Consider the following 24,028-nt stretch of genomic DNA (forward strand, 5'->3'; position numbering starts at 1 on the left):
AGAAGCAGGAGCAATTTGGTGATGATCCACGCATTTTCCAGCTTAATGGAGCATCATTTTAGAAAGATTGATAATGATGTGGCTTGGAGATTATTACTTTGAAATTTTGGATCTGTGGCTTAATCATATAGAGAACTTGTGGGTCAATCCTCAAAAGGTGAGTGAAGTCCACAAATTTTGACTCTGAAAACACTAAGGCTGGAATGGCTTGCCATCAGTCAGGATTTTGCCCAGAAGATGATATCCAGCATGACATAGCGAATTGCAGAGGTTATGAAGAAGGGTCATAAAGCAGGAAAAATGGGCAAGTGTAAGGATTTGAGCGAGTTTGATGTGGTGTGACTTCTTCAAATTCCCCAAATCTAATCGAGCATCTCTGGGATGTGCTGAACAAACAAGTCCAATCCATTGAGGTCCTACCTCGCAACTTACATATCTTAGAGGATCTGCTGCTAACATATTGGTGCCAGATACCACAGTAAACCTTCACGGGTTTAGTGGAGTCCATGCCTCAACGGGTCAGGGCTGTTTTGGCAGCAAAAGGGGGAGCGACAATATTAGGTCATAATGTTATGCCTGATTGGTGTATATATTTAAGAAAAAACATTTTAAATATATATATATATATATATATATATATATAGAGAGAGAGAGAGAGAGAGAGAGAGTATATAAATAATAATTATACACAGTACACACACACACACACACACACACACACACACACACACACACATATGTATAAATTGATGCAATTGTTCAATTTGACAGCACTACTACAAATACTGAAGCAACAAACTTTGCAAAACTAAATTTATGTTACTGACAATATACTTTTGGCCATGGTTACATAGTCACCTTATGCATTTTATTTATACCACTGTAAAGCCATAAACATGCAAAATTAATGTTATACTTTATTGGGTTACTTATGAAGACTGGAGTCTTCATCTCATTTAAAGTTGTATAAATGCATGTTATTACTTACTAGAGCAATAACATTTTTTTTTTTTTTTTACTTGCTCATAATGTTTAATCAAAATGTCACCTGGTGTAATAAGACTTCACTCTTGTGGCATATGCAAGACTTCTCCACTCATTTAGTCCGCATAAGCCCACCTAAGCAAACTCACATTCATATACATCACTTATACACTATATTATACACCATATTTTTTTCTGATAATCTTTTACAGTCATGTCACTATACGGAAGGCAAAAATATTTTTCAAAAAGTGCACTGTAAATGTTTGTTGTAAGATATACAAATAATTACGAATATCAATTTTCTTGTAAAATGCTATGAAAATAATTTGACAGTAATTTCACGTAATTTATTTGGAGTAAAAAAAAGTGCACCTTTAAACGCATTACATGACCCTTCGGACTTACACAAGTGTGAACATGTTAATGATATAAATCTCACCCAGTTCGTTGGAAGGATACTCAATACAGCATTTTCCTCTACGCTTGCCTAAAAAGTCTAATCTCTCTCTTTTGCAAATTTTCAGGAGCAGGAAATTAACTTAATGATTTCATGCCAGTCTAACGCACAGAGGGCTGTACGCCTGGAGCATTTACTCTCTGTGAGAGAGAGGAAGATAAACCACACTGACTGCATGGACCAATTACAGGTGGCTATTTTTGCTTAAAACGTATCAAATCTCATAGATAGGCTACCCAATTCTTTTCTTTTATTATCAGTATAAATGTAGCTCAGGGAAATGTGCGAGTTGGTGCCCCAAAATGTTCTTCGATGCCTGCCCTACAACAGAAGTAGGATCAGAGGGAGCCTGATCTTTGCTTCATTTCCCCTTTCCCACTGCTGTAAAGCCTTAATAACATTAAGCAACCCCCCAGTTGACAATTTCTCATCGACCGTCACAGTCCTGATGCTATCTCCTAAATAAGCATGACTGGAGAGAGAGAGAGAGTCCTCCAGATCTCCACATATTCTAACAGGTGCAGGGACATGTTCCAATTATCTCCCCTCAGCAGGCGGATATTTACGTGACTGCTTATGTTTTGTCTCAGGCTTTATTTCACCCGCCTAAAGGGTTCTTCTTCAAAAAAAAAAAAAAAAAAAAAAAAAGCTAATAAGAATCCTGACAACAGGGGTCCTAATCTGACCATCCTTTCAAAGTCATGTTATCTTTAGAAGTAAAATGTCAATGCAGTGCCAAGTGTCCTCTGTGTAACAGCGACAGACTTGGTCAAACTGCTGCCATGTGAGACCCTACATTGATGGAATTGACATTACGAAATCATGACATTCAGTGTACAGGGACTCAGATTGAGCTGTTAAAAAAAGAGCACACTCAAATCAAACATGCATGATTTATTGATCTGTCGATCAATACTTGAGGTCTCTATTTGCCGTTGGTTTCACAAGTAAATATAAAATGTAAAACTGCTTAGTTCAAGTGATTGTATGTATTTTTAATGCTAAAGGCCCATGTAAGCGCATACAGGTTCTTTTTTCACTTGAAGTGATACTTCACCGTTTTTTCATATTAAACCATGTTATTTCCTTAACTAAGACGAGTTGATACATACCTCTCTCGTCTCAGTGCGTGCACTTAATCACTCTGACGTGCGGTGATGATCTGATAGCATTTAGCTTAGCCCACTAAGCCCAGTTCATTCACTATGGTACCAAACAGAGATCAAGTTAGAAGCGACCAAATACCTCCACGTGTTCCCTATTTAAATACAGTTACACGAATAGTTGAACGACCTAGTAAGGTGACATAAAATAAAACGTTACAGGTGGAGCTGGCCATCGCGATGCAACTGTGTCCGGCGACCGCTTCCAACTGGCGCAGGGACCCGAAGCTCCTGTCCAGGGCCTGTAGATTCTCTTCCGGTCTGACCGCAAAGGCCTACAGGTCCTGTGGCCAGGCCGCGTCCGCCTACATGCCATGGCGTTGCTTCAGGTGCACCAAGCATAGGCACTCGTCCTCTGGGCCAGGCACTAGTCCTGGCCCAGAGCTCCTCCGGGAGCTCTGGGCCAGGACCTCGCCCTCAGGGACCTCGCTCCTCCGGACCTCGCCCTCAGGGCGACAAAAAACCACCAACGTGCTATTTTCAAGGCGAGGTCCATCTTGGTGGTCCAGGAGGGGCATCTCTGGCTTAACCTGGCCGATATGAGAGAGACCGATAAAACCCGGTTCCTGGACTCCCCAATTTCTTCGGCTGGGTTGTTCGGCGACACGGTCGAGAGCTTTGCCCAGCAGTTCTCGGCCGCCCAGAAGCAGATGGAGGCCATCCGGCACCTGCCCTGGCGGTCCGCTGCTGCCTCCACCCCGCTGCCGGTGGCAGCACCTCCGCCTGCTCGTTGCCGAGGGCACCCACCCGCCGCAGCTCCCGCCCAGCAACAGCCTCCACCCGGGCATAGGCATGGAGCCAGGCGCGGGAAGGATGTCCAGCCCGCTCAGGCCGCTGCCAAGCCAGGTGGCAAGCACCGTCGTAAGAGACCCTGAGACGGGTCACCCAGAGATGGAGGAGTCTGCTATATAGGAAGTGGCAGCAGCACCACAGGAGGGCCGGGGGGATCCTTTGTGTGTCTAACATCTGTTTTGGGTACTTTTTGTGAAGTTCCCAAAAGTTCACAAAAAGAGCAGTTTACAAAATCTCTGGGTGCCAAGAGAGCACCCCTCAGCGGAAGCAGGTAAGTGTTTCCACGTGCACACAGACCCCGTCGCGGGCCGCCACCGCCCTGTCTAGGTCTGGTCCCTGCATGCCGCTGCAGGTACGTCTGTGGTACCTTTGGCCCCGTTGGTTCAGTTGCTGGGGGCCTGGCTAACGCTCCCCAGCCCGTCCTGCTGGCTCATCCGTACCATCAGACTCGGCTATGCGATTCAGTTCGCCCGGCGTCCCCCCAAGTTCAGGGGTGTTCACTTCACCTCTGAAGGCCGTGATCAAGCCGGTCCCTCCAGCCGATATGAAGGGCTTTTATAGCCGTACTTCATTGTACACAAAAAAAGCGTCGGGTTACGGCTGATATTGGATCTGCGGTCCTTGAACCGTTACCTTCACAGGGTACCGTTCAGAATGCTAACGCAGAAACGCATCTTCAGGTGCATCCATTCCCAAGATTGGTTTGCAGCGATCGACCTGAAGGACGCGTACTTTCATGTCTCGATTCTCCCTCGACACAGCATATCAATACAAGGTCCTAGCCTTCAGGCTCTCCATGTTGCCCTGTGTCTTTAAGTCACGGAAGCGGCCATTGCTCCCATTAGAGAGCGTGGTGTTCGCATCCTCAACTACTTCGACGACTGGCTGATTCTTGCCCAGTCGCGAGAGCAGTTGTGCGAACACAGGGACATGGTGCTCAGGCACCTCAGCCAGTTTGGGCTTCAGGTCACCTGGGAAAAGAGCAAACTCTGCCCCACGCAGAGGATCTCTTTTCTTGGTATGGAGCTGGATTCAGTCGCTCTGACAGCACGCCTCACCGAGGAGCGCGTCCAGTCGGTGTTGAACTGCGTGAATTCGTTCAATCGCAGGACAGCGGTCCTACTGAAACAATGTCAGAGGCTCCTGGGGCATATGGCATCCGTAGCTGCGGTCACGCCGCTCGGACTACTCCATGTGAGATCGTTTCAACGCTGGCTACACGACCGAGTCCCGAGGTGGGCGTGGCACAGTGGGTCCCGCCATGTCTTAGTTACACCGAAACCTTCAGCCCGTGGTTGGACCCTGTATTTCTACGGGCGGGGGTGCCCCTAGAACAGGTATCCAGGCATGCGTTTGTCTCCACAGATGCCTCATCCACCGGCTGGGGTGCCACGTACATCGGGCTTGCAGTTTCGGGTATGTGGACGGGGCCTCAACCCCCCAATTAGTCTTGCCCTGAGCCGCTTCAAGAGGCCGCTTCAGGGCAAGCACGTTCTGGTCTGTACGGACAGCACTGTGGCCGTAGCGTACATCAACAAACAGGGTGGTCTACGATCCTGTCGCATGTCACAACTCGCTCGCCACCTCCTGTTATGGAGTCAGAAGTATCTGAGGTCACTTCATGCCACTCACATTCCGGGCCTGCACAACTGTGCGGCCGACAAGCTTTCACGACAGCCAATGCTTCAGGGAGAGTGGAGACTCCATCCCCAGGTGGTCCAGCTGATTTGGGATCGCTTCAGGGCCGCACAGGTAGACCTGTTTGCCGCCCCGGACACGGCCCATTGCCAGTTGTTTTATTCCCTGACCGGGGGGACCCTCGGCACGGATGCTCTGGCGCACAGCTGGCCCCAGAGCCTACGCAAATATTTGTTTCCCCCAGTGAGCCTTCTTGCACAAACATTTTCAAGGTGACTGAGGACGAGGAGCAGGTCCTGTTGGTAGGTTCCCGGAACTGTTGGACGTGGTTCCCAGAACTAGTGCTCCTTGCGACAGCACCTCCTTGGCCCATTCCTCTGAGGAAGGACCTCCTGACTCTGAGACGGGGCACCCTCTGGCATCTGCGTCCGGACCTCTGGAAACTCCATGTTTGGTCCCTGGACGGGATGTGGAGGTTCTAGGTGCTCTACCACAGGCTATGGGAGACACTATCACTTCCATTAGAGCGCCCTCTACGAGGCACCTCTATGCGTTGAAGTGGAACCTGTTTGTCGATTGGTTCTCTTCTCATCGAGAAGCCCCCGAAGATGTTTGGTCAGGGCTGTGCTTTCCTTTCTGCAAGATGGGTTGGAGAGAAGGTAATACAACACGTACTCCACCCTCAAGGTGTATGTGGCCGCAATCGCATCCAATCACAAGCTAGTAGAAGGTAAGTCTTTGGGGAAGCAGTGCAGCACTGCAGAGACTTCCCTTTGAGCCTTTGCCATTAGTAGAGTTAAAAATTCTGTCTCTAAAGACGGTACTCCGGACTGCATTGGCCTCTATCAAGAGGGTAGGGGACCTGCAGGCATTTTCAGTCGACGAATCGTGCCTGGAATTTGGGCCGGACAACTCTCACATAATCCTGAGACCCGGCCTGGATACGTGCCCAAGGTTCCCACCACTCCCTTCTGGGACCAGGTGGTGAGCCTGCAAGCGCTGCCTTCGGAGGAGGCAGACCCGGCCCTGGCTTTTCTCTGTCCCGTCCAAGCCCTTCGGAATAACATGGACAGAACACAAAGCTTTAGGATCTCAGAGCAGCTCTTCGTCTGTTACGGAGGCCAGCAGAAGGGAAAGGCTGTCTCTAAGCGGAGGATGGCCCACTGGATAGTGGATGTGCCCTGTCCGTTTGGGATTAGAGCCCACTCCACCAGGGGTGTAGCCTCGTCCTGGGCGCTGGCTCGTGGCGCCTCGCTGATAGATATTTGTAGAGCTGCGGGCTGGGCGACACCCAACACGTTCGCTAGATTCTATAGCCTACGTCTAGAGCCGGTATCAATGGATGCGTGCGCTTGTATGCTCCAGTCGAGTTCCCCAGAATGACAAACCCTGTCGAGTCCTCCGCAACGCGCGGCAGTCAGACGTGGCGGAGCGTCTGACGCCAGGTCTAATACTTGTATGCATTGGTGGAACTTGTGTTAGGCTGAGTTCCATATGTTGTGACCCCCATGGCGGTCCCATATGTGTATTCTCTACAGTACGGCTCCCTACGGCGAGCCCGTGTCTTTCCCTCGTGCGGTGATTGTCCCCCGCCCAAGACGGCCAGGGCCACCCCTGGGACTTCTGTATGTTGTACTGCCCACGGCCAGTCCATACGTGTAATTTCCACATGGCATCCCCCTTCGGGGTAATGTGGCTTCCGTAGCGTGGAATTTGGCGCAGTGTGGAAATACACAGACTCACTACTGTGAGCATGCTGCTGCTGCATTAATAGAATCCAGTAGCAGATCTATGCAGGTGGATCTGGGGAGGTGGAGGGTTTCAGAGAAACTCTAATGCGCTGCAGGACATTCTTACACCAAACAATGAACTAGACTGTTTGGTGTGGAGCAAGCAATCTCATTGGCAGCAGGAACAGCGGAGGCCCATCAGCCTGTGCCATATGGTAATGATGTGATAGCTTGCAGTCTGCATAAAAAAGGCCTGTAAAATCAGCCTCAAAGTTTCATGAATGAACTAGATATTTCTTCAAAAAAAAAACCTTTGTAAGTTGCAACAGCAACATTTATACATTTAATTTAGTTTAAGCTTTTTATCTAATATTTATATTTTATTTTATAGCAATTAACAGTTAATGACTCTGAATCAGATCTCACTGACTTTGTAGTGCACTGCATTGTACGTACAAAACATTCTTCAAAATCTTTTGTGTTCTGCGGAAGAAAGAAAATCATACATGTTTAGAATGAGAATAAATGAAAACAGCATTTTCACTGTTGGATAAACTATCCCTTTAATTCAACTGCTTATGAAATGTTTATGTTCTAGCGTCCCTCATTTGTAAGTCGCTTTGGTTAAAGCATCTGCAACATAGATAGATGTACATATAAATAAACTTGGAACCACATTTTTAAGAACGTGAACTTTTCAAATAAAATATTCAACATTTTCTGTTGCTTATCTGTTTTTGTGCTCTATTTAGAGACGAAGAGTTGAGGAAATCCTTGAGGATGAGGACCTGACCCTCAACCGCAGATGACTGAAGACAAAAAGAAAATAATTTGAGACTTAAAATGCATGCAGACTATATTGAAGCTTGCATGCCAAATGGGGTTGTTTGATTGGACTTCTTAAAATCTGGTTTCTGGGCATACAAGATATTAAAGGTGCACTATGTAGAATTTTTTGTTGTTGTTATAAACAATGTTTATATTTTTGCAGTAAAATATCCAATGTAATTAAATGTATCTAAAATGATAAACAGAGCTGCTTTACCTGCTTTACCTAATCATGACCGGAAAAGGCAGAAGTGCAGGTGCCCGGTAACTGTCCCGTCCCATCATAATAAAAGTCCCGGTACTCGCGAGCCGTGTGTTTACAATCGCTCCAGCAGCTGTGCTCAGCTCCACATCACTCTGTCCTGCTCTGCTTTACACTACAGTAACGTTAATAACCACATCTATGAACATGATTTCTGCCCGAGTCCTATTTTCCACCGGCTGTGAAGTGAAGACCACATGTCCCAAGATACTGCGCTCACACTTGGCGTCATCAAACTATGCCTTTGTTTAGAATAGGCGCTCTCCAGTGGATGGAAAGTTGCATAGTGCACCTTTAAGCCTAGTTCACACTGCCCGATTTTTGTCCCGATTTTGAGTCGCCGACAGGTTTTGTGAACTGCGTTCTGACTGAAAATTACACCTACAGCCAATGAAAGAGTGAGATACAGGGCAGCAGGAGGTTCAGGGAGGAGTTATAGAGCAGAATTTCAGTATTTTAATAGATATATTTACAATTCTATCAAACAGAAACAAAGGCCAAACATTTGTACATCCAGCCACAGCAGCAGCACATTACAAAATTGTTTATTTACCTCAAACTGTCTTTGCAGAACACAATCCTGGCTCCCTCTGTCTCTCCAACAATTTCTTCCGCCATAATCTTTTTTCTTTTTCTCCACAAATCGGCGCACATACAATTTGAAGCAAACTTTGTGCAGTTTATCATTTTTAATAACAATTCCAAGTCTCACGCGAGAACTCCGGTCTGACGCACGTGTGATCTTGCGTTGTTTACTTGTCACACCGCACGTGTGTTTGAGAAACGTAGTTTGCGCACCGGAGAGAGAGAGAGTTGTCGGCGATTCTTCCTCTTGTTCAGTCATGCAGTGTGAACTCCTCTGTCGTCAAACCATCGTGCAATGTGAACACAGCAGTGACTGAATGATACCCCAGATAGTCATGCAGTGTGAATAGAGCAATGACCCGACGAGTTTGAAAATCGTGCAGTCTGAACTAGGCTTTAACTGTAATCATTGTTTATGTGCATGTTTTCTTATCAGATTAAAACAAATATCAGACTAAATTGATTTATGTAGGATTTTAACGTAAATTTTTAGGCACAAATTGTTTCCATTCTGTGGTATGCGGTATATCCCAAAATGTGCATTGCTGGAAACATACTGTAGCATACAGATCAATAAAGCATTTATGTTTAGGGATGTACTGATTTTACAATTCTGGCTGATACCAATAAATCGATAATTATTTTCATGTTAGGGATGGTAATTGATAAATGACTAATATTAAAATTCTATACTATACTGTAAAAAATTATTTTAAAAAAGATGTTTGCCTTATAATGGTGAGATCATTGAAATTAAAAATTTGAGTTAATACAATTTTGTATACAAATTTAAGTTAATTTAAAGTTTCATAAATACAACATTTTTGAGAAGCGAAAACCTTATTCAAATATTATTAAAATATGTTGTAAGCATGTTGGGTATTTGTGTGTGTTTTATTTGTGATGACACAGTGCAACATGCAAAATTGTGCTATTTTTAGATTTATCAATTTTTGTATGTTGTTCAGATACAATACTATTTTGATTTTCTATTTATTAAATCAAAGTCCTTCATTGTTTTAACTGAAAAGTTTTATTTCAATAAACTTAAAATTTTAAGGCAACCGGTTTACTTACTTTTTAAAGTTAAACCAATAATATGTTTTACAGTGTATGTATGTAGAAATAAAGTTAATCACAACACTATAATATATAGCCTATTATGATATATTAGTATACAAAATATAATATTGTAGTGTTTATTCATTTTTTTAATTAAATTTTGTATAGGCTAGTTTCTGTAATTTTAATAATAGTTATTTTGTCATTTTTATTATTTTCAAATATTTTTTATATTTTAATTTAGCTTAAATGTATTTATTTTTTGAGTTTTAGAAATTTTACTTAAACTTATCTCAATTAGGCAACATTTCTAATTTTCCTTTAGCTACATTTACTATAGTTTATCATCTCATTTTTATATTTTATTTCAGTTTATTCCAATTAATGCAAAAAAAAAAAAAAGTTTTAGTTAAGGGTTAGATGACATCAAAGGTAATCTAAATGTAAAATGCACACAAACATATAGGAATGTATCCTTAATTTTGTTATTTTTTAGCAATAGTCATTTATATTTGAGTAATATGACTAGGACTAACTTTTGTATTAAATCCACTGAGCAAGCACTTGCAATAGCCAGAGATCTGAACCTCTGATCTTGTTGTATCATATTTCATAGTTCTTCTAAATCTCCAAAGTAGGTTTAGGAAACCAAAGGGGGATGCCAAAGTGGAGACTGAATGTTCAGTAGTAATCCCATCTCAGCAGACCATGATCGAGAACAAAAAAAGCATCTAGACAAAATGAAAGTCTTCAGCTGAAACGCACACACACACACACACACACACACACACACACACACACACACACACACACACACACACACACACACACACACACACACACACACACTGATATTACCAGCAAACAGAAGTGAGAGTAAAGAACAGGGCAGCTTGCCATGTCAGTAGCATTCAAACAGATTACTGGCAGCATGGTTTTTTTTGTGTGTGTGTGAAGTGTCTGTAAAGAATCGGTGGGGGTGAATCTGGCAGCATCAGACTATGAGCGGATGAGTCTGGGAGTAGTGTCCGAGTAATAGAACTGCCCTATTCACCCTGCAGATTGCTAATTGTATGACAGAAAGGGAGCTAATGACCGGTGTAGTGTGTCAACGTGCTTTATGTGTGATGCTAGTTGAGAATTACACTCATATTTCTATACACTGCGTGAACGTTGTTCGCATCAGACGTAAACAAAGTCAGAATTCAACCTAATTATGGTTTAAAGTCATTATGTTACCATTGTAATTAGAGGGAAGGTAGGGTGAAAGATTGGTCAATTTCATGTCTCTTAGATTATAGATGGGGTGAAGCAGAAGATGACAGGAAGCAGATAACACAATTAGCTGAGCTTCTAAAGGTGGGGAGAGAAAATTGCCTGTAGCCTTAACAACATAGACTACCATTAATTATATCTAAAAGGAATGGCTTTTTAAAGACATTCTTATTGTGGTTAACTAAATGCTCAGCAACATAGGTGTTTAGGAGGGGAAAGCATTTAATCATATGCTAAATCAAACTGCGGACTTTTTAATGGTGTAGAGGGGGTTCAGCCCTAAAATGAGGCAGAGAGCTTTACTGACACCAAGTGGTCGACACAAATGTGTCCCTTCGTAACCCTCAGCCATTTCCTATAAGGACTTCCCTAACTGTCGAACAGTGGCGTTTTATCAAGACACCCTGGCCTCAATGTCTTTTGTATCAACTCTGCACTAATATAAGCACATCGAATTTTGCATCAAAACGTATTTAGACATTTTAAAGTAGCCTAATAAAACTTGCATATTAACCCAGTTGCGTTGCTCTAGGCTATATTGATTTTTATTTTATATTATATCTCCAAGAATCTTCAAGGATTTGTGTGACTCGTTGTTCTTCTTAGTGTTTGGCGCCCCCTGCTGGACATTTATAAGATTTATATGAAGACATGATTATAATCTATGAAATAATGATGAATAAATAGACATTCTATATCATTTAAAGCTTCATGTCTGCTTTGTGGTCAACAAACATCGTCATGCATATAAGACAATCGCATATTTAAATTGGGTAGAGGTTATGTGAATGTTAGGTTTATAAATATAGCAGAGAATACACGAACGCGAAATGATTGTCATTATGGTAGGCTACATAAAAGTCAGGTAGGCATATAGTCAGCGTTATTCTATGACTTATGTCCCAAACAATTAGTGCTCATTAGACATACAGCTTTATTGTGTTACTTTAATCAACACATTATGTATAGGTCACTGTTTCAACTGCCTGATTATGGGCAGATCAACTTGAAAAGTTCCGCTGGAAATGACAATTACTGAGGAAGTCCTTCGTCAATCGACTGAGTAGAACTGTCTAAATCAGCGCATGCGCAATTCATCCTCAGCCTGCCTCCGTAAGGGTGTCGATTCTCAAGCTGGAACATTGGAGGAAAAAAGATACTGTATTTTACACACAAAACAGGCAAAAACAAACGGGTGTGCTTCCGAAAACGAAACGGCTACCGCCATCCAGATCATTTTAATGCCAAAATTGTAAGTATTGTCATCGTTGGCGTTTTTCAATAGCATAAACGTTGAGTTTGTCAGTGGATGGTGGGTTCTTTTCCGTTTTTTTTTTCTCCCGAAGAATGAGTCGTCCTTCGTAAAATCCCAATCTTCTTTCTCTACATTTGTGTTTTTGTACAGTCTTATGGGCAGGAACTTCGGTGGCTTGGTGAAAACGAAGCTTTCCTAGAAACAGAGCGGTTGAATGTATTTGAGACTATGTATATGAATGTACAGCTCTATTCGCAGTCGAGAAGGGAATACCGCTTATTTTCGCGTCTCCCGTTTCGCTTCATTAGGATGGGATATGTGGTTGGAGGGCTAAATTGAGTTGTCATCTGCTGTAAGATGTATTTTGTTAGCCCCATGCAGTAGTCGTGCGCCCGGTGTGTATGTGTGTGTGTGTGTGTCACGGGCATTACGGGTTTGATTTTTCCTCACAAAAACAATATTTGCATAGCACGTTATGGTTTCACCACAGTCGGTGTTTTAAATCTCTATCCGTAAAGCTGATACTATGTTGGTTTGGGATATTTCAGTTAATCGGAGAGTGAAAGCTAATGCACGGATTATAGCTTTGTATGAGGGGGATATTTTCAATTCAGACATCTAGGAAGTGGGGGAGGAAAAAGCTAAGGTTATCATATGTCACTGCCTTATTTCTACTTCTGTATTTCAATCAATTAACCGCATATTTTACGTAACCAATGAGAATAAACCCCAAAAGACTCGGTGTGCCTGTTCTCGAGTCTTTTTCGTCTCGAAAGATGTTCTTTCCCCCTTTAGCTGGCTGTGTAGTAAAGCGCGTTCGCGATGCACGCGCGGGACCTTCGGGTGAATGAATTCTGTGCGCGCGTTCACGTCGCGATCGGGGGGCGGGGCCCCGCGGTGTCGCGTGGCGGCGAGCTTTGAACGCGTTCGCGCGTGTCGCTGCAGAAATGGTGGGGAGACACAGCTCGTGCTGCTCTGACGTCAGAGAGAGAATTCCCGAGGTAAAGAGATATTTATGTCCAATTAATGACCATACGTGACCATTTGATTTATCCGAGGAAGTCAACCCTGTTATTTTGTTGTTGACCACACCACAGGCATGTCTGTTACTTGACGAAATCAAACAGAGGTTGATTGGGACACATTTTTCAAGTCATATGAATGGGCAAAACGTGTTCTAATCATCCTGAATTAGCCCTAATCATCACAGTGCATGTAGCTTTCTTAGTTTGTGGTGACAACATTAAGTTCTATATTTAGCTAAAAGAATGACATGTTTTGAAACACCAAGTAGCCTAAGCTTCCACGTGGGCATGCCAGTCAAAGCTCAGCTGCTTTGATATCTTCAGCATCTCTGCTGTAGCCTACCAGGAATCAGGTCTAGCGAGCTTACTTCATTTGTTCCACAAAGTCACACTCTTACATTCACAGAGAACATTGTGTTTGCATTGTGTTCTGTGGTGCATTTGGCATTAATTAAACCACATAGAGGGGTTAGTTGTAACAAGCGTGGTTTAACACTTTCCACACATGCCAGGATGACGAAACTTAGAGTATTTACTAGTTGTCATATTAACACTATATTGAGAAAGATTGCGACAAAATTCAAGTCTTTGGAAGATATCACTGAACATTTATTTAACCATAGCAAAAGTAAATAATTTCTTATATACATTTTTGTGTTTATTTAAAATGAGACACATCTGATAGTATTGCAATCTTATATCTGTTATTTAACAGTTGAGATAGTTCTTTAATGCTGATCTTTAATGCTGATCTAGCCAGCAGAAGACACAAGCTGGGTTGCGCAGATGGGGCATGTTGTCACACTGTGTTACAATGATCCCCTATTAGAAAGCTATATTCTAGTCTATACTTGTATTAATTCTGTTGAGAAACCATGAGAAAAATGGGAATAAATGGGAGTAAATGGTCAGAAGTTATTAATTATTATTCTTTTTTGTATTTAAAGATGTTTGTTCAAAAAAAAAAAAAAGATAAAAAAAATGGCATTATTTTATATGAAAAAGTTGATCATTGTATCTTATTGACAAAACATTTAAGTTTTTCTAGTATATATATATTTTTGATTATATCAGATAACATTTTTAAGCTGTCATATGGTCGTTACAATGTACCTTACCTATGGGGCATGTTGTCACATTTCACTTCCATTCTTTCGGGGTAAATCAAGCCTGCATTTGTTTGATCCAAAATACACCAAAAATAGTATTACTGTGAAATATTTTTACAATTTAAAATGTTTTCTATTTGAATATATTTATTTCTGACATTCAAAGCTAAATTTTCAGCATCATACGCCAGTCTTCAGTGTCACATGATCCTTTGAACTATGAAATATTAAATATGATTTGATGCTCAAGAAACATGTATTATTATTATTATCAGTTGTTTACATTTTTAGGATTATTTCATGAATATAAAGTTCAAAAGAACAGCATTTATCTGAAATACAAAGCTTTTTCTAAGTGTTATTTTTTAAGCAATTTTTTTAAATTGATAGATTTCAATTATACTATACTGTTGAATGTCTATCCTTAATGTAAAAATAAAAAAAACAAAATAATCTATATAATCTATTTCATATAGAGACATCAGTAGCAGTATTAGTATCAGTGATACTTGCCTTCATTCATAAAAAAAATTAAATTTGTTATACTGTCTTTAATTTGTTTCAACATTAATTTGTAAAGTAAATTATTACAATGTAAAAATATCAATGGTTTTATCAATTACAATTAATGCAGTAAAAGATGTGGATATATTGATTTTTTTAAACAGAATAAAGATAGCTTATACAGATTAATAATAAAGACAGGGATACATATATCAATATATTAAAGTACAGTAGTGTAATATGTAGCGCAGTTAATCATTTTCTTGAGAACATAAAATATGCACAAGAAAAAGAGGCCCTTTATTTTACCATATTTTTATGAGACTTAAATTTATTTATTTCATTCCATTAACTCCAAAACAATGGCATAAGATAAAACAATAAATACTAAATACATTTTTTTGGTCACATTGCCAACGTCTAAACGACAGTTATTGATGTGATTGATAACTTATTTATTATAAATGCATAGTATCTATATTGAACTGCACCATGGTTGTTTCCAGAAATGATATCAGGCATTTTATGCTATAATTGTGTGGCTTGTGCTACAAAACATTCAACCTCTGTAGCTGCATTTAAAAAAAGTCCACATGCAGCCTTGTATTTTGCCACATTCAAATCAGACCGTGAAAAACTGTGCTGAAGGTTGATTATTTTTATTAACTTTTAGATGTGTGCATATAGATGGCTTTAAAGTTGATAGACATGGAGTAAAAGCCACTTTAAGTTTTGATTTAATGGGATTGTTACGCTGTTCTCTTTTTCAGCCGTGGTAGTGCTTCCGTCATTTTTTTATTTACAAGGGCATGTAAAGTAGACAGGAAATCATGCTCTGACAAGTTTTCTGTGTCTTTTTACTCACATTTAACAGTGCAGTATGATCTAGATTTAATGATCTAAATGTTTGCATTGTCTTTGCATATTACATATTTTTGTAAAAAATAAAAATATATTTTATTTTTAATTAAAAAAAAAGTTTGCATGATGGATAATAAACCACATCCTATTGCAAGAAAGAAATAAAACTCATTCTGTCTGTTGTATAGGCATTATTCAACAGCAGTTCCTGAATGAACAAAACCAGAGAAAATAGAAAAGCAATGTGACCAGTCACTGGAGCAGAATCCTGAATAAACGATTCCCTTATTCAGGGCCTTCAGGGTTGTGCAGGGTTCATAAGGGGCTACTCGTCCTCTCTGAAGCACTAATTCAATCAGAACACCGCTTAGCAAACACAGCTCCTTTTAAAACTAAAGTGTTTTGCCGTTGCAAAATTGCAAAGGTGGCAGTTTTACATTATATACAGTAAGCTAAAGTTAAACACTGGCATTCTGAGACAGGCTTCTGTGAGTTGGTGTTGCTATAGGGGATTGCTTGAACAGAGATCTGAAAGCGTTATTTCATTTGTCAGGTGGTATTAGGGGGCAGAACATTCTCATCCTTCAGAACATCTGATTGGATGAAAATCTATGTAGTGTTTGCATTTCTTTGCGATGATTTTGTCTTTCGAATTTGAATTCCAATACGATAAAATGTGTTGATAAGGGTAACAAGATAAACAGACAGCAAACACATCTCTCCATCGCATTATCTTTGCAAAAACAAACGCACAGAATGACTAGTGTGGTCAATTTGTCAGTAAGTGACACTTCTGATGTGTTGAACTTTGTGAATGACGGGTATGACAAATTATAGGTTCAAATCACACGCTAACCGGCATTGTATAGGAAGACTGTCTGTGTAATACGTAGTTTCTTTGAATAAAAGTGTCAGTTAAATGATAAATTAGTTAGGTCTTGTAAAAGTGTTTTATTGGAATTATTGACAGGCTTTAACATGTAAATCTGTGATTATTATTATAAGATAAAATGATTGAAAGCGAAGGATTAGGTTGATAAATTGTCAGAAAGTGGATAAAGGGACAAATGCTGCCCAGGAACGACCCAAGAATGTTTTTCATGATGCTGCTTGTTTAGTGATGAAACACAATGCCGGTGTCATTGCTGAGCAAAGCCAAGCCCCGACTTGAACGTTTTTCTTGTTTCTTGCTTGTCAAAATAATTCTGATATGTTGGAGTAAAACTCGATACATTTTACAGACTTTCATTGAGGAGTTCAATCGGCACCCGTCCCTGACAAAAGTTGTGTTCATGGTTTTCAAGAATGACGTCATGCTTCTTTTGACTCTTGAGCAATTGAAAGATGAATATGCAGCCAAACATATTTTGCTGTATCTAACTCTGCATGATTATGTTGCACTTTACGATTTGCATTTAGCATTGTTTATACCCCTGCTGTCCGTAATCCTATCAGACACTAAACAGAACTAATTTCTGGGTCACGGCCCAACAGTTGCGAGCCGAAGAATTCAAGTTGTCTACACAAACAACTTGAGTTCATTGCGCCATTGTTTTTTTGTGCGTTTTTATGTTTTGGTCTGACGGAAAAGGCTAGAATGCAAGTCTCCAATAGATTTGCCTGGTGTCTAAGAGTTTAAGGAGGAAGTTACTTGTGATTTTGGAGCCATACCACTCTCTTTTTTCGCTCTCTCTTTTTCTTTCACCACACTCTTTCCTGCTCTAGTCTTTTGTCTCTTTCACAATCACACACTTTCTGTCACCTTTCTTATACTTCCCGTTTCTATTTCTCTCTTTACACAAATTTTACGTGGTTGTGATTATCACATTCTCCATTCCCAATCCATCTCGCAAAATATTTACTCACCCCCCTCATGTCTTTCTAAATCTGTATGACTTCATACTGGTAGCTATTTTCCACGCAGCTTTCAAGTGTCAGGAAAAAGGTCAAAAGCTTCATAAAAGTGTCATAAAGCAGTTCATACAAGTGTTCTGATGTCCTTTGTGTGAGAAACAGACAAACATTTAAGTCATTATTCAATGAAAAGCCTACTCTGTTCTTAATGCATTCGTGAGAAATGTAGTAACATCTGATTATCGGACCAGTTCATTTTAAACAGATAATTTCAATGAATCAGTTGATTTACTTAAAAAAATAAGTCTAAATGATTCATTTACAAATTATACAAATTCAGAATTCTGATTCAGTTGATTCAGTTGTGATTCAGTTGCAGTGGTTCTCAAGTTAATAAACCCGTGGAGGGATTATTGTAATCTTAATTTATCTAAAATAATGATCATTTTAGTTCCTCTCACAAACCTTTTATATGTAGACTTAGATTAATATGAACAGCTGGTAACACTTTATTTTAGGGTTTAAATCTCACTATTAACTAGTTGCTTACTAGCATGCATATTACCAGGATATTAGCTGTTTATTAGTACTTATAAAGCACATATTAATGCCTTATTCTCCATGACCTTATTCTACATCTCTTAATACCTAAACTTAAACTCTACAAAAACTACTTTACTAACTATTAATAAGCAGTCAACTAGAAGTTTATTGAAGCAAAATTATTAGTTAATAGTGATACCAAACAACTTTTATGAAACTTTAATGGTGCTTTTGAAAATAAAAATGCTTCCTCCATTCTATGTAACTGCACTGAAAAGAGCAACCAGCACAGTCTTCAAAATATTTTCTTTTATATTCCACAGAGGAACGAAAGTCACAGGTTTGGAACAGCATGAGGGTGAGTAAATGATGACAGAATATTAATTGTGGGTCAAACTATTTTTTTTAATTCTTTGCTAAGGAAAACCTGTTTAGTTCCAAATTCCATTTCATGATACATACATCAATGGAATATCACACTGTGTCCGTAGAGAGGCTGGCTAGCAAAGACCATTCCCTCCCTCCTACTTTGAGCGCTTATGTTTTTGTTTTCCAGCTCTGCTTTTTCTTACGCATGTCCTCGCCAATGTCCGCTTTTCTTCCCCAGTCTTCTGTTGAACGTTTCCTCTTTTCATGTGTAGCTCCCCTTCCTCCTCTCTCCTTCACAGAGTTAAAAGGGAAGTAGGAGATTTTGGCCATAGCAGACTCAGCAGTGCCTTTAGTTCCCCACGTAGTCACAAACTTCTCTCCGGGAGATCTAGTAGAGGTTAGCTGTGACAGTCCAGAGAAAAATTATCTGACCCCCAAAACCTGGAACCATGTAAGTATCAGTCTACCTGATCTATAGTTCTATTAAAAGTTCATAGATTTAATAAGAATATTGAGAGCAGTAACATTATATTTGTCCTTCTTGTAATGGCATTACCAGTAGTGTTTGTGGAAGTACTATTAGAAACATTAATATTAATCAAATATGGTTATGAATATGATAAAAGCAGAGCGTTTTCATGTTTGGTCACATTTGAGATCACATGCCAGTTTCTCACTGGGTTATGCACTGATTGACCTTTTAGCTCACATCTGTGTGTATTTTTGAGGGTGGCACAGTATCGTGGCAGCTGGCTGAACATCTGGGACTGATTTTTTTTTATGATTTGTGGCTGATTCTCGGCAGATCTTTATTTAACGTGAGAAGACAGGACAAGTTGAGAGATACGTGGATTTAGTAAACTTTAATATTGGTTAAGTTGAAGTTGTCAAACAGTATTAGACTTGGATGTTTAGAAGAATAGATTTGATTTCATGTCATTTTGTGTGATTTTCCGTACAGTAGGTGCCACATTTGATTCCATGTGAAAACAAGGCTGATGCATGTGATGTAAATAGTTTAGCCAACAAAACATTGAAAACACATTTTACCAGAGCTTTTCAAATGAAGTTCTGTGGAAGAGAAACTCCACAAAATGTTGCTTGTTAAAAACAGACCTGACCTGTGACATTATGATACAACCTATTGAACAGACTACTTCATTCCCAGGGTTCACATCGGTCCTGGAAAACCTAGAGAATTCCAAAAGTGTAATTTACAGGCCTGGAAAAGTCATGGCAATGAATTAATCATAAAAAGGCGATTGAAGGGTCATGGAAATGTCTTCAGTCAGTATAATTATCAGTCACAAACAGAGATGGACAATAACTAAGTACATTTACTTGAGTACTTTACTTAAGTACACTTTTTGAGTCAAATATCTTACTTTTTACTACACTACATTTCTATCTAGGTCAAAAGTCATTTCTGCAGCAGCGCTGAAAGTCGGAGGATGATTTTTTCCTTCTTTAAAAGGTTTTTTGTTGTTGTTGTTTCAGACAGTCTGTCAGGAATTATAGGGTCTTATAGGGTCATATACATTTTCCCAACTTTTTTTGAACACTGATCAGTTCATAGCAAAATGGAAGAAGACGGTTCTTAGGCACAAGTGTGTGCACCCATAGCCATACTTTGAAAGTATGTTTCAGTTAAAAAAAAAAAAAATCAAGATTAGTTTAGTTGGCATACACTTGGTGCATGTCTTATACAATATTAACAATATAGACATCTGGGAGAAAGAGAAGAGTAAAGTTGGGAGAATATCAGATGTGTATCCGTGTATTGGATCTGTGCATTTGGCCTTAAAGTGACATCAGCTTTGTAAAGAGCTTTGTAACTTAAATACAAGTATTTAAATGAGTTTAAGTTAGTTGTATGCTAGTATGTCAGATGGAGCATCACTGAATGACTTAAACCATGATGACATAATGTGCATTTATACAACAATAATAAAATAATGCATTGGCATAAAAAAGGAACTTTTGAAAACAAATACTTCTGTACTTTTACTTGAGTCAAAAAAATCTATTTTTACAACTTTCACTTGTAACGGAGTAATATTTGACCAGCAGTACTTTTACTTTTACTCAAGTAATAGAGTTGTGTACTTTGTCCACCTCTGGTCACAAATATAAAAGTAATGGAAAATAATGGAATTCACTGGTCAGAAGATGCACAGAACACTCGTCAAATTGGCATGTCAAATTAAATATATATAGTCATTTTTCACATGGATTTTTAGTATACCATTGAATAATGACTGAATACATAAGCTTAATCAACAAAATATTGTTTATTTATTTCAGTCCAGCAGAGCAGTGCAATGTTTGCCAGTAAGTGTAGCAAAAGCATATTTGTGATATTTGAGGCTCGATGTGCTGCGGTGATTCGCAAATTCCTTGTTGTATAGCTTGCGCACAACCATGCTCTTGTCGACGCTTCCATCCTTTCGTTTTTTAAAACAAAATTTCCCATCCATGGGCCCAAGCAAAGCGGTCTCATCAGCTTCTTTGTTCATGTTTACTATGGTTTGTTGTTGTCGTGACTCGTGAGGCGAGCGCTTGTTGGTGTTCCAGTATAATCGGTTCGTCTAAACTCATTCATTGAAAAACGCTCCGCGATACAAAAATAAGTGTGGTTAAAATTATGTTTTTTTTTTTTTTTTTTGCATAATTAATTAATGCGTTAAAGTCCTGTAATTAATTAATCTTAATTAACGTGTTAAAGTCCCGGCCCTAATATATATATATATATATATATATATATATATATATATATATATATATATATATATATATATATATATATATAGTCTTAAATAAAATTTAAATACAGATTATAAATAAAATACAGCTTAAACCTTAAAATTAAATTTACAAAAGTTATTCTGTCAAGGGCACTGTGATTTTTCGTTTGCTGCTTGATTAACATTAATTTATTTTGAAATTGCATATCACAGAAAGTTTTCAAATTAATAATTGAATTTGATAATCTGTGTGGATTAAATGACTCATTCAATTAACATGTAATAGTGTATACATATTTTTGTTTTTTTATAGTAAAATTATGCACAGAATAATAAATTATATCTGCAATCCCACACCGAAATTCATGACCTGACCAATCTAGATAGCCAAACTGATGACGACTCTGGAATTTGGGTCAAATACATGCTGTTTTGTAAAACATTTATACAGTGTACAACATAATATGCTTAAAATGTTATTCATGTATGTAAATATACGCTACTTTAACATCAAGACAAGACTATAAAAGTTTCCCCGTTGTAAATACAACTTTTAATGTCCGATTTCCATCTAGAAAACTTGAAATTTATGATCAATTCTGAAGGTAGCATTAGACAGAGAAGTACATGGCACATAGAAACAAACATCACAGAAGCTGTGTGCTTACATCAAACATAACAATACATGAACAGAAACACAAAAACATTTTTTAAATACTTTTATTCAGCAAGGATGCATTCAATTAAATTAAAAGTGAGAGTAAAACCATTTACAATGCAACAAACGTTTTCAAATAAATGCTTTCTATTCATCATTTAATCCTGAAAAATTAACTGTATGTGTGGTTCTGTTACAAATATTAATCAGCACAACTGTTTTCACCATTGCTAAAAAATGTTGCTTAAGAAGCAAATCATCATATTAAAGTTGAACGATCATGTGACACTGAAGTCTGGATTAATGATACTGAAAATTCAGCTTTGCCATCACAGGAATAAATTACATTTTAATATATATATATATATATATATATATATATATATATATATATATATATATATATATATATATATATATATATATATATATATATATATATATATATATATATATATATATATATATATATATATTCATTAGTTATTAAATCAAATAAACTTTATTTTTAACAGTTTTACTGTATTTGATTAAATAAAGGCGGGTGGTGAGCATAAGAGACTTTCAAAAACATTGAAAAATGTAAATGTGGAGGAGTTAGGGTGGCGGGAATGGGCATAGGACAAGCAATTTGAAAAATGAAAGGTTGGATGTGTAATATTCTCTGATAAATATCATACAATGGTGAATTTGTTTGCAGAATGCAGATGTTTTCATAAGAATCTCTCCCTTAATGATTGAAAAACTGCCACCATATGCTCATTTTAGTACACAATTTAAATGAACATGCCTGGCTAAATTAGCTTGATTCATAAATCGCAGTCATAGATTTGACTGTGAACATTTGCTTGATGTGACTAATATGAAGTCTTTCTCTCTTTTCCCCCTCACCGTTCTCTCTCTCCCTATTTGTGTGTGTCTGTGTCTTAATGTTGCCCTGTTTGTGTGTCCCTGTGCATTCCGGCCTGTGCTATACGTGTTTGTGTGTGAAGGAGAGGTCCGCGGCCTGCGGGGGGATGACATGCATGTGTCCAGGCATTTAACATCATTGAGGATTTTAAGACTAGTAGGCTGCCCTCCGCCAAGCCATGATGGACATTCTGGTAACTTTTTCTCTCATTGCTGTTTGTGTTTGGGGTGTTTTTGTGGTGGTTTGTTTGTGTGTTAATGGATTGAAGAGTGTTATGCTGTGGTTTGTTCATTTTGGTCTCGGAGATACCGATGAATACTGTTGGTTGTATCCAGGTCCAGATGGAAGTGGAATTGGAACCCTTCATCATTTACAAAGTTCCCATTTTATTAAAGGGTTAGCTCACCCAAAAATGAACATTCGATCACCATTTATTGTCCCTCATGTTGAGGAAGTACAATAGAAGTCAATAGTCACCAAAACTGTTTGGTTACCAGATGATTTAAACTATCTTCTTGTGTGTTAGATATACATGAGGGCGAGTAAATGATGACAAATAAAATGTTCTACCAGTAAGAGTGAAATACTCAGTCTACTGCATTTTACCACATTTAAATCCATTCCAGAGATTTTCCCTCCAAAATCAGTACAGAAAATGTAAAACATGTCTACAGACTCTGTCTGGTCCTGGTTAAACCCATATATCATGATGTTTAGCCTTATTTGTGTGTTTTCTTTTCTTCACTGACAATGCGTTTTGTGTTTAATACTTGAGAGAATTACTCCGGTCCTTGCTGGAGTTGTTTAGAGCATGTGAAGTCTCTGTTCTGCTCTCCTCACATCTCGTCTGGTCTATTCTGCTCTGTTCTTCTCTTCTTTCTTCGCCTCTTGTCTCCTGTCCTTTTCCTTCCATAAACAATTTATAAAAACCTCCCATAAACGTTGGGTTTAAAAAAACTTTTTTTAGATTAGCCTAATTTTAATTATTACATTACACAAAGCATATTTTGACATTTTTTGAATTTATGTTTTGAAGATGTTTTACTAACTTTCTGTCACTCCTCAAAAGCATGTGCACACACACACACACACACGCACTCTTCCACCCTGGCAAGACTCGGCCCATCAAAGCCCACAGAACAGCAGAGATGGATGGAAAACAAGTGATCTAGAGATGTTCATTAAGAGAAAAGGACTGATAGGAAGCTAGAAAGACAGAAAAGAGAAGTCAGAAGAAAAGGGAGGGAGTGATAAGTCACATGATTCATGGCCAGTCAGCCATGGCATCTGGATAAAGTTAGAGGAAAGCAAGATTTAGATCTAAAAACAGACAAGCAGACAGACATTCATTCTGTGTGTGTGTGTGTGTGTGTGTGTGTGTGTGTGTGTGTGTGTGTGTGTGTGTGTGTGTGTGTCT

At 39.1% G+C, this 24,028-nt stretch overlaps 1 protein-coding gene across 7 annotated transcripts in view; it reads left to right on the plus strand.

The window, feature by feature from the left end:
* The first annotated feature begins 11,883 nt into the window (after positions 1-11,883).
* The window catches only part of rgs19 (regulator of G protein signaling 19), a 58,508-nt gene continuing 46,363 nt past the window's right edge, over positions 11,884-24,028 (plus strand). For 2 of the 7 annotated variants that reach the window (XM_067446578.1, XM_067446582.1), the window contains exons 1-2: positions 11,884-12,031; positions 22,694-22,804. In XM_067446578.1, coding sequence (XP_067302679.1) covers positions 22,790-22,804 — 15 coding nt within the window. In that variant the 5' untranslated portion in view covers positions 11,884-12,031; positions 22,694-22,789. Of the gene's footprint in view, positions 12,032-18,253; positions 18,289-18,598; positions 18,751-22,693; positions 22,805-24,028 lie in introns of all 7 variants that reach the window. The other 5 variants (XM_067446579.1, XM_067446583.1, XM_067446580.1 and 2 more) reach the window with 5 other exon arrangements.

This window comes from Pseudorasbora parva, chromosome 6 (assembly GCF_024679245.1).
Source record: "Pseudorasbora parva isolate DD20220531a chromosome 6, ASM2467924v1, whole genome shotgun sequence".
In the NCBI taxonomy this organism is placed as follows: Eukaryota; Metazoa; Chordata; class Actinopteri; order Cypriniformes; family Gobionidae; genus Pseudorasbora; species Pseudorasbora parva.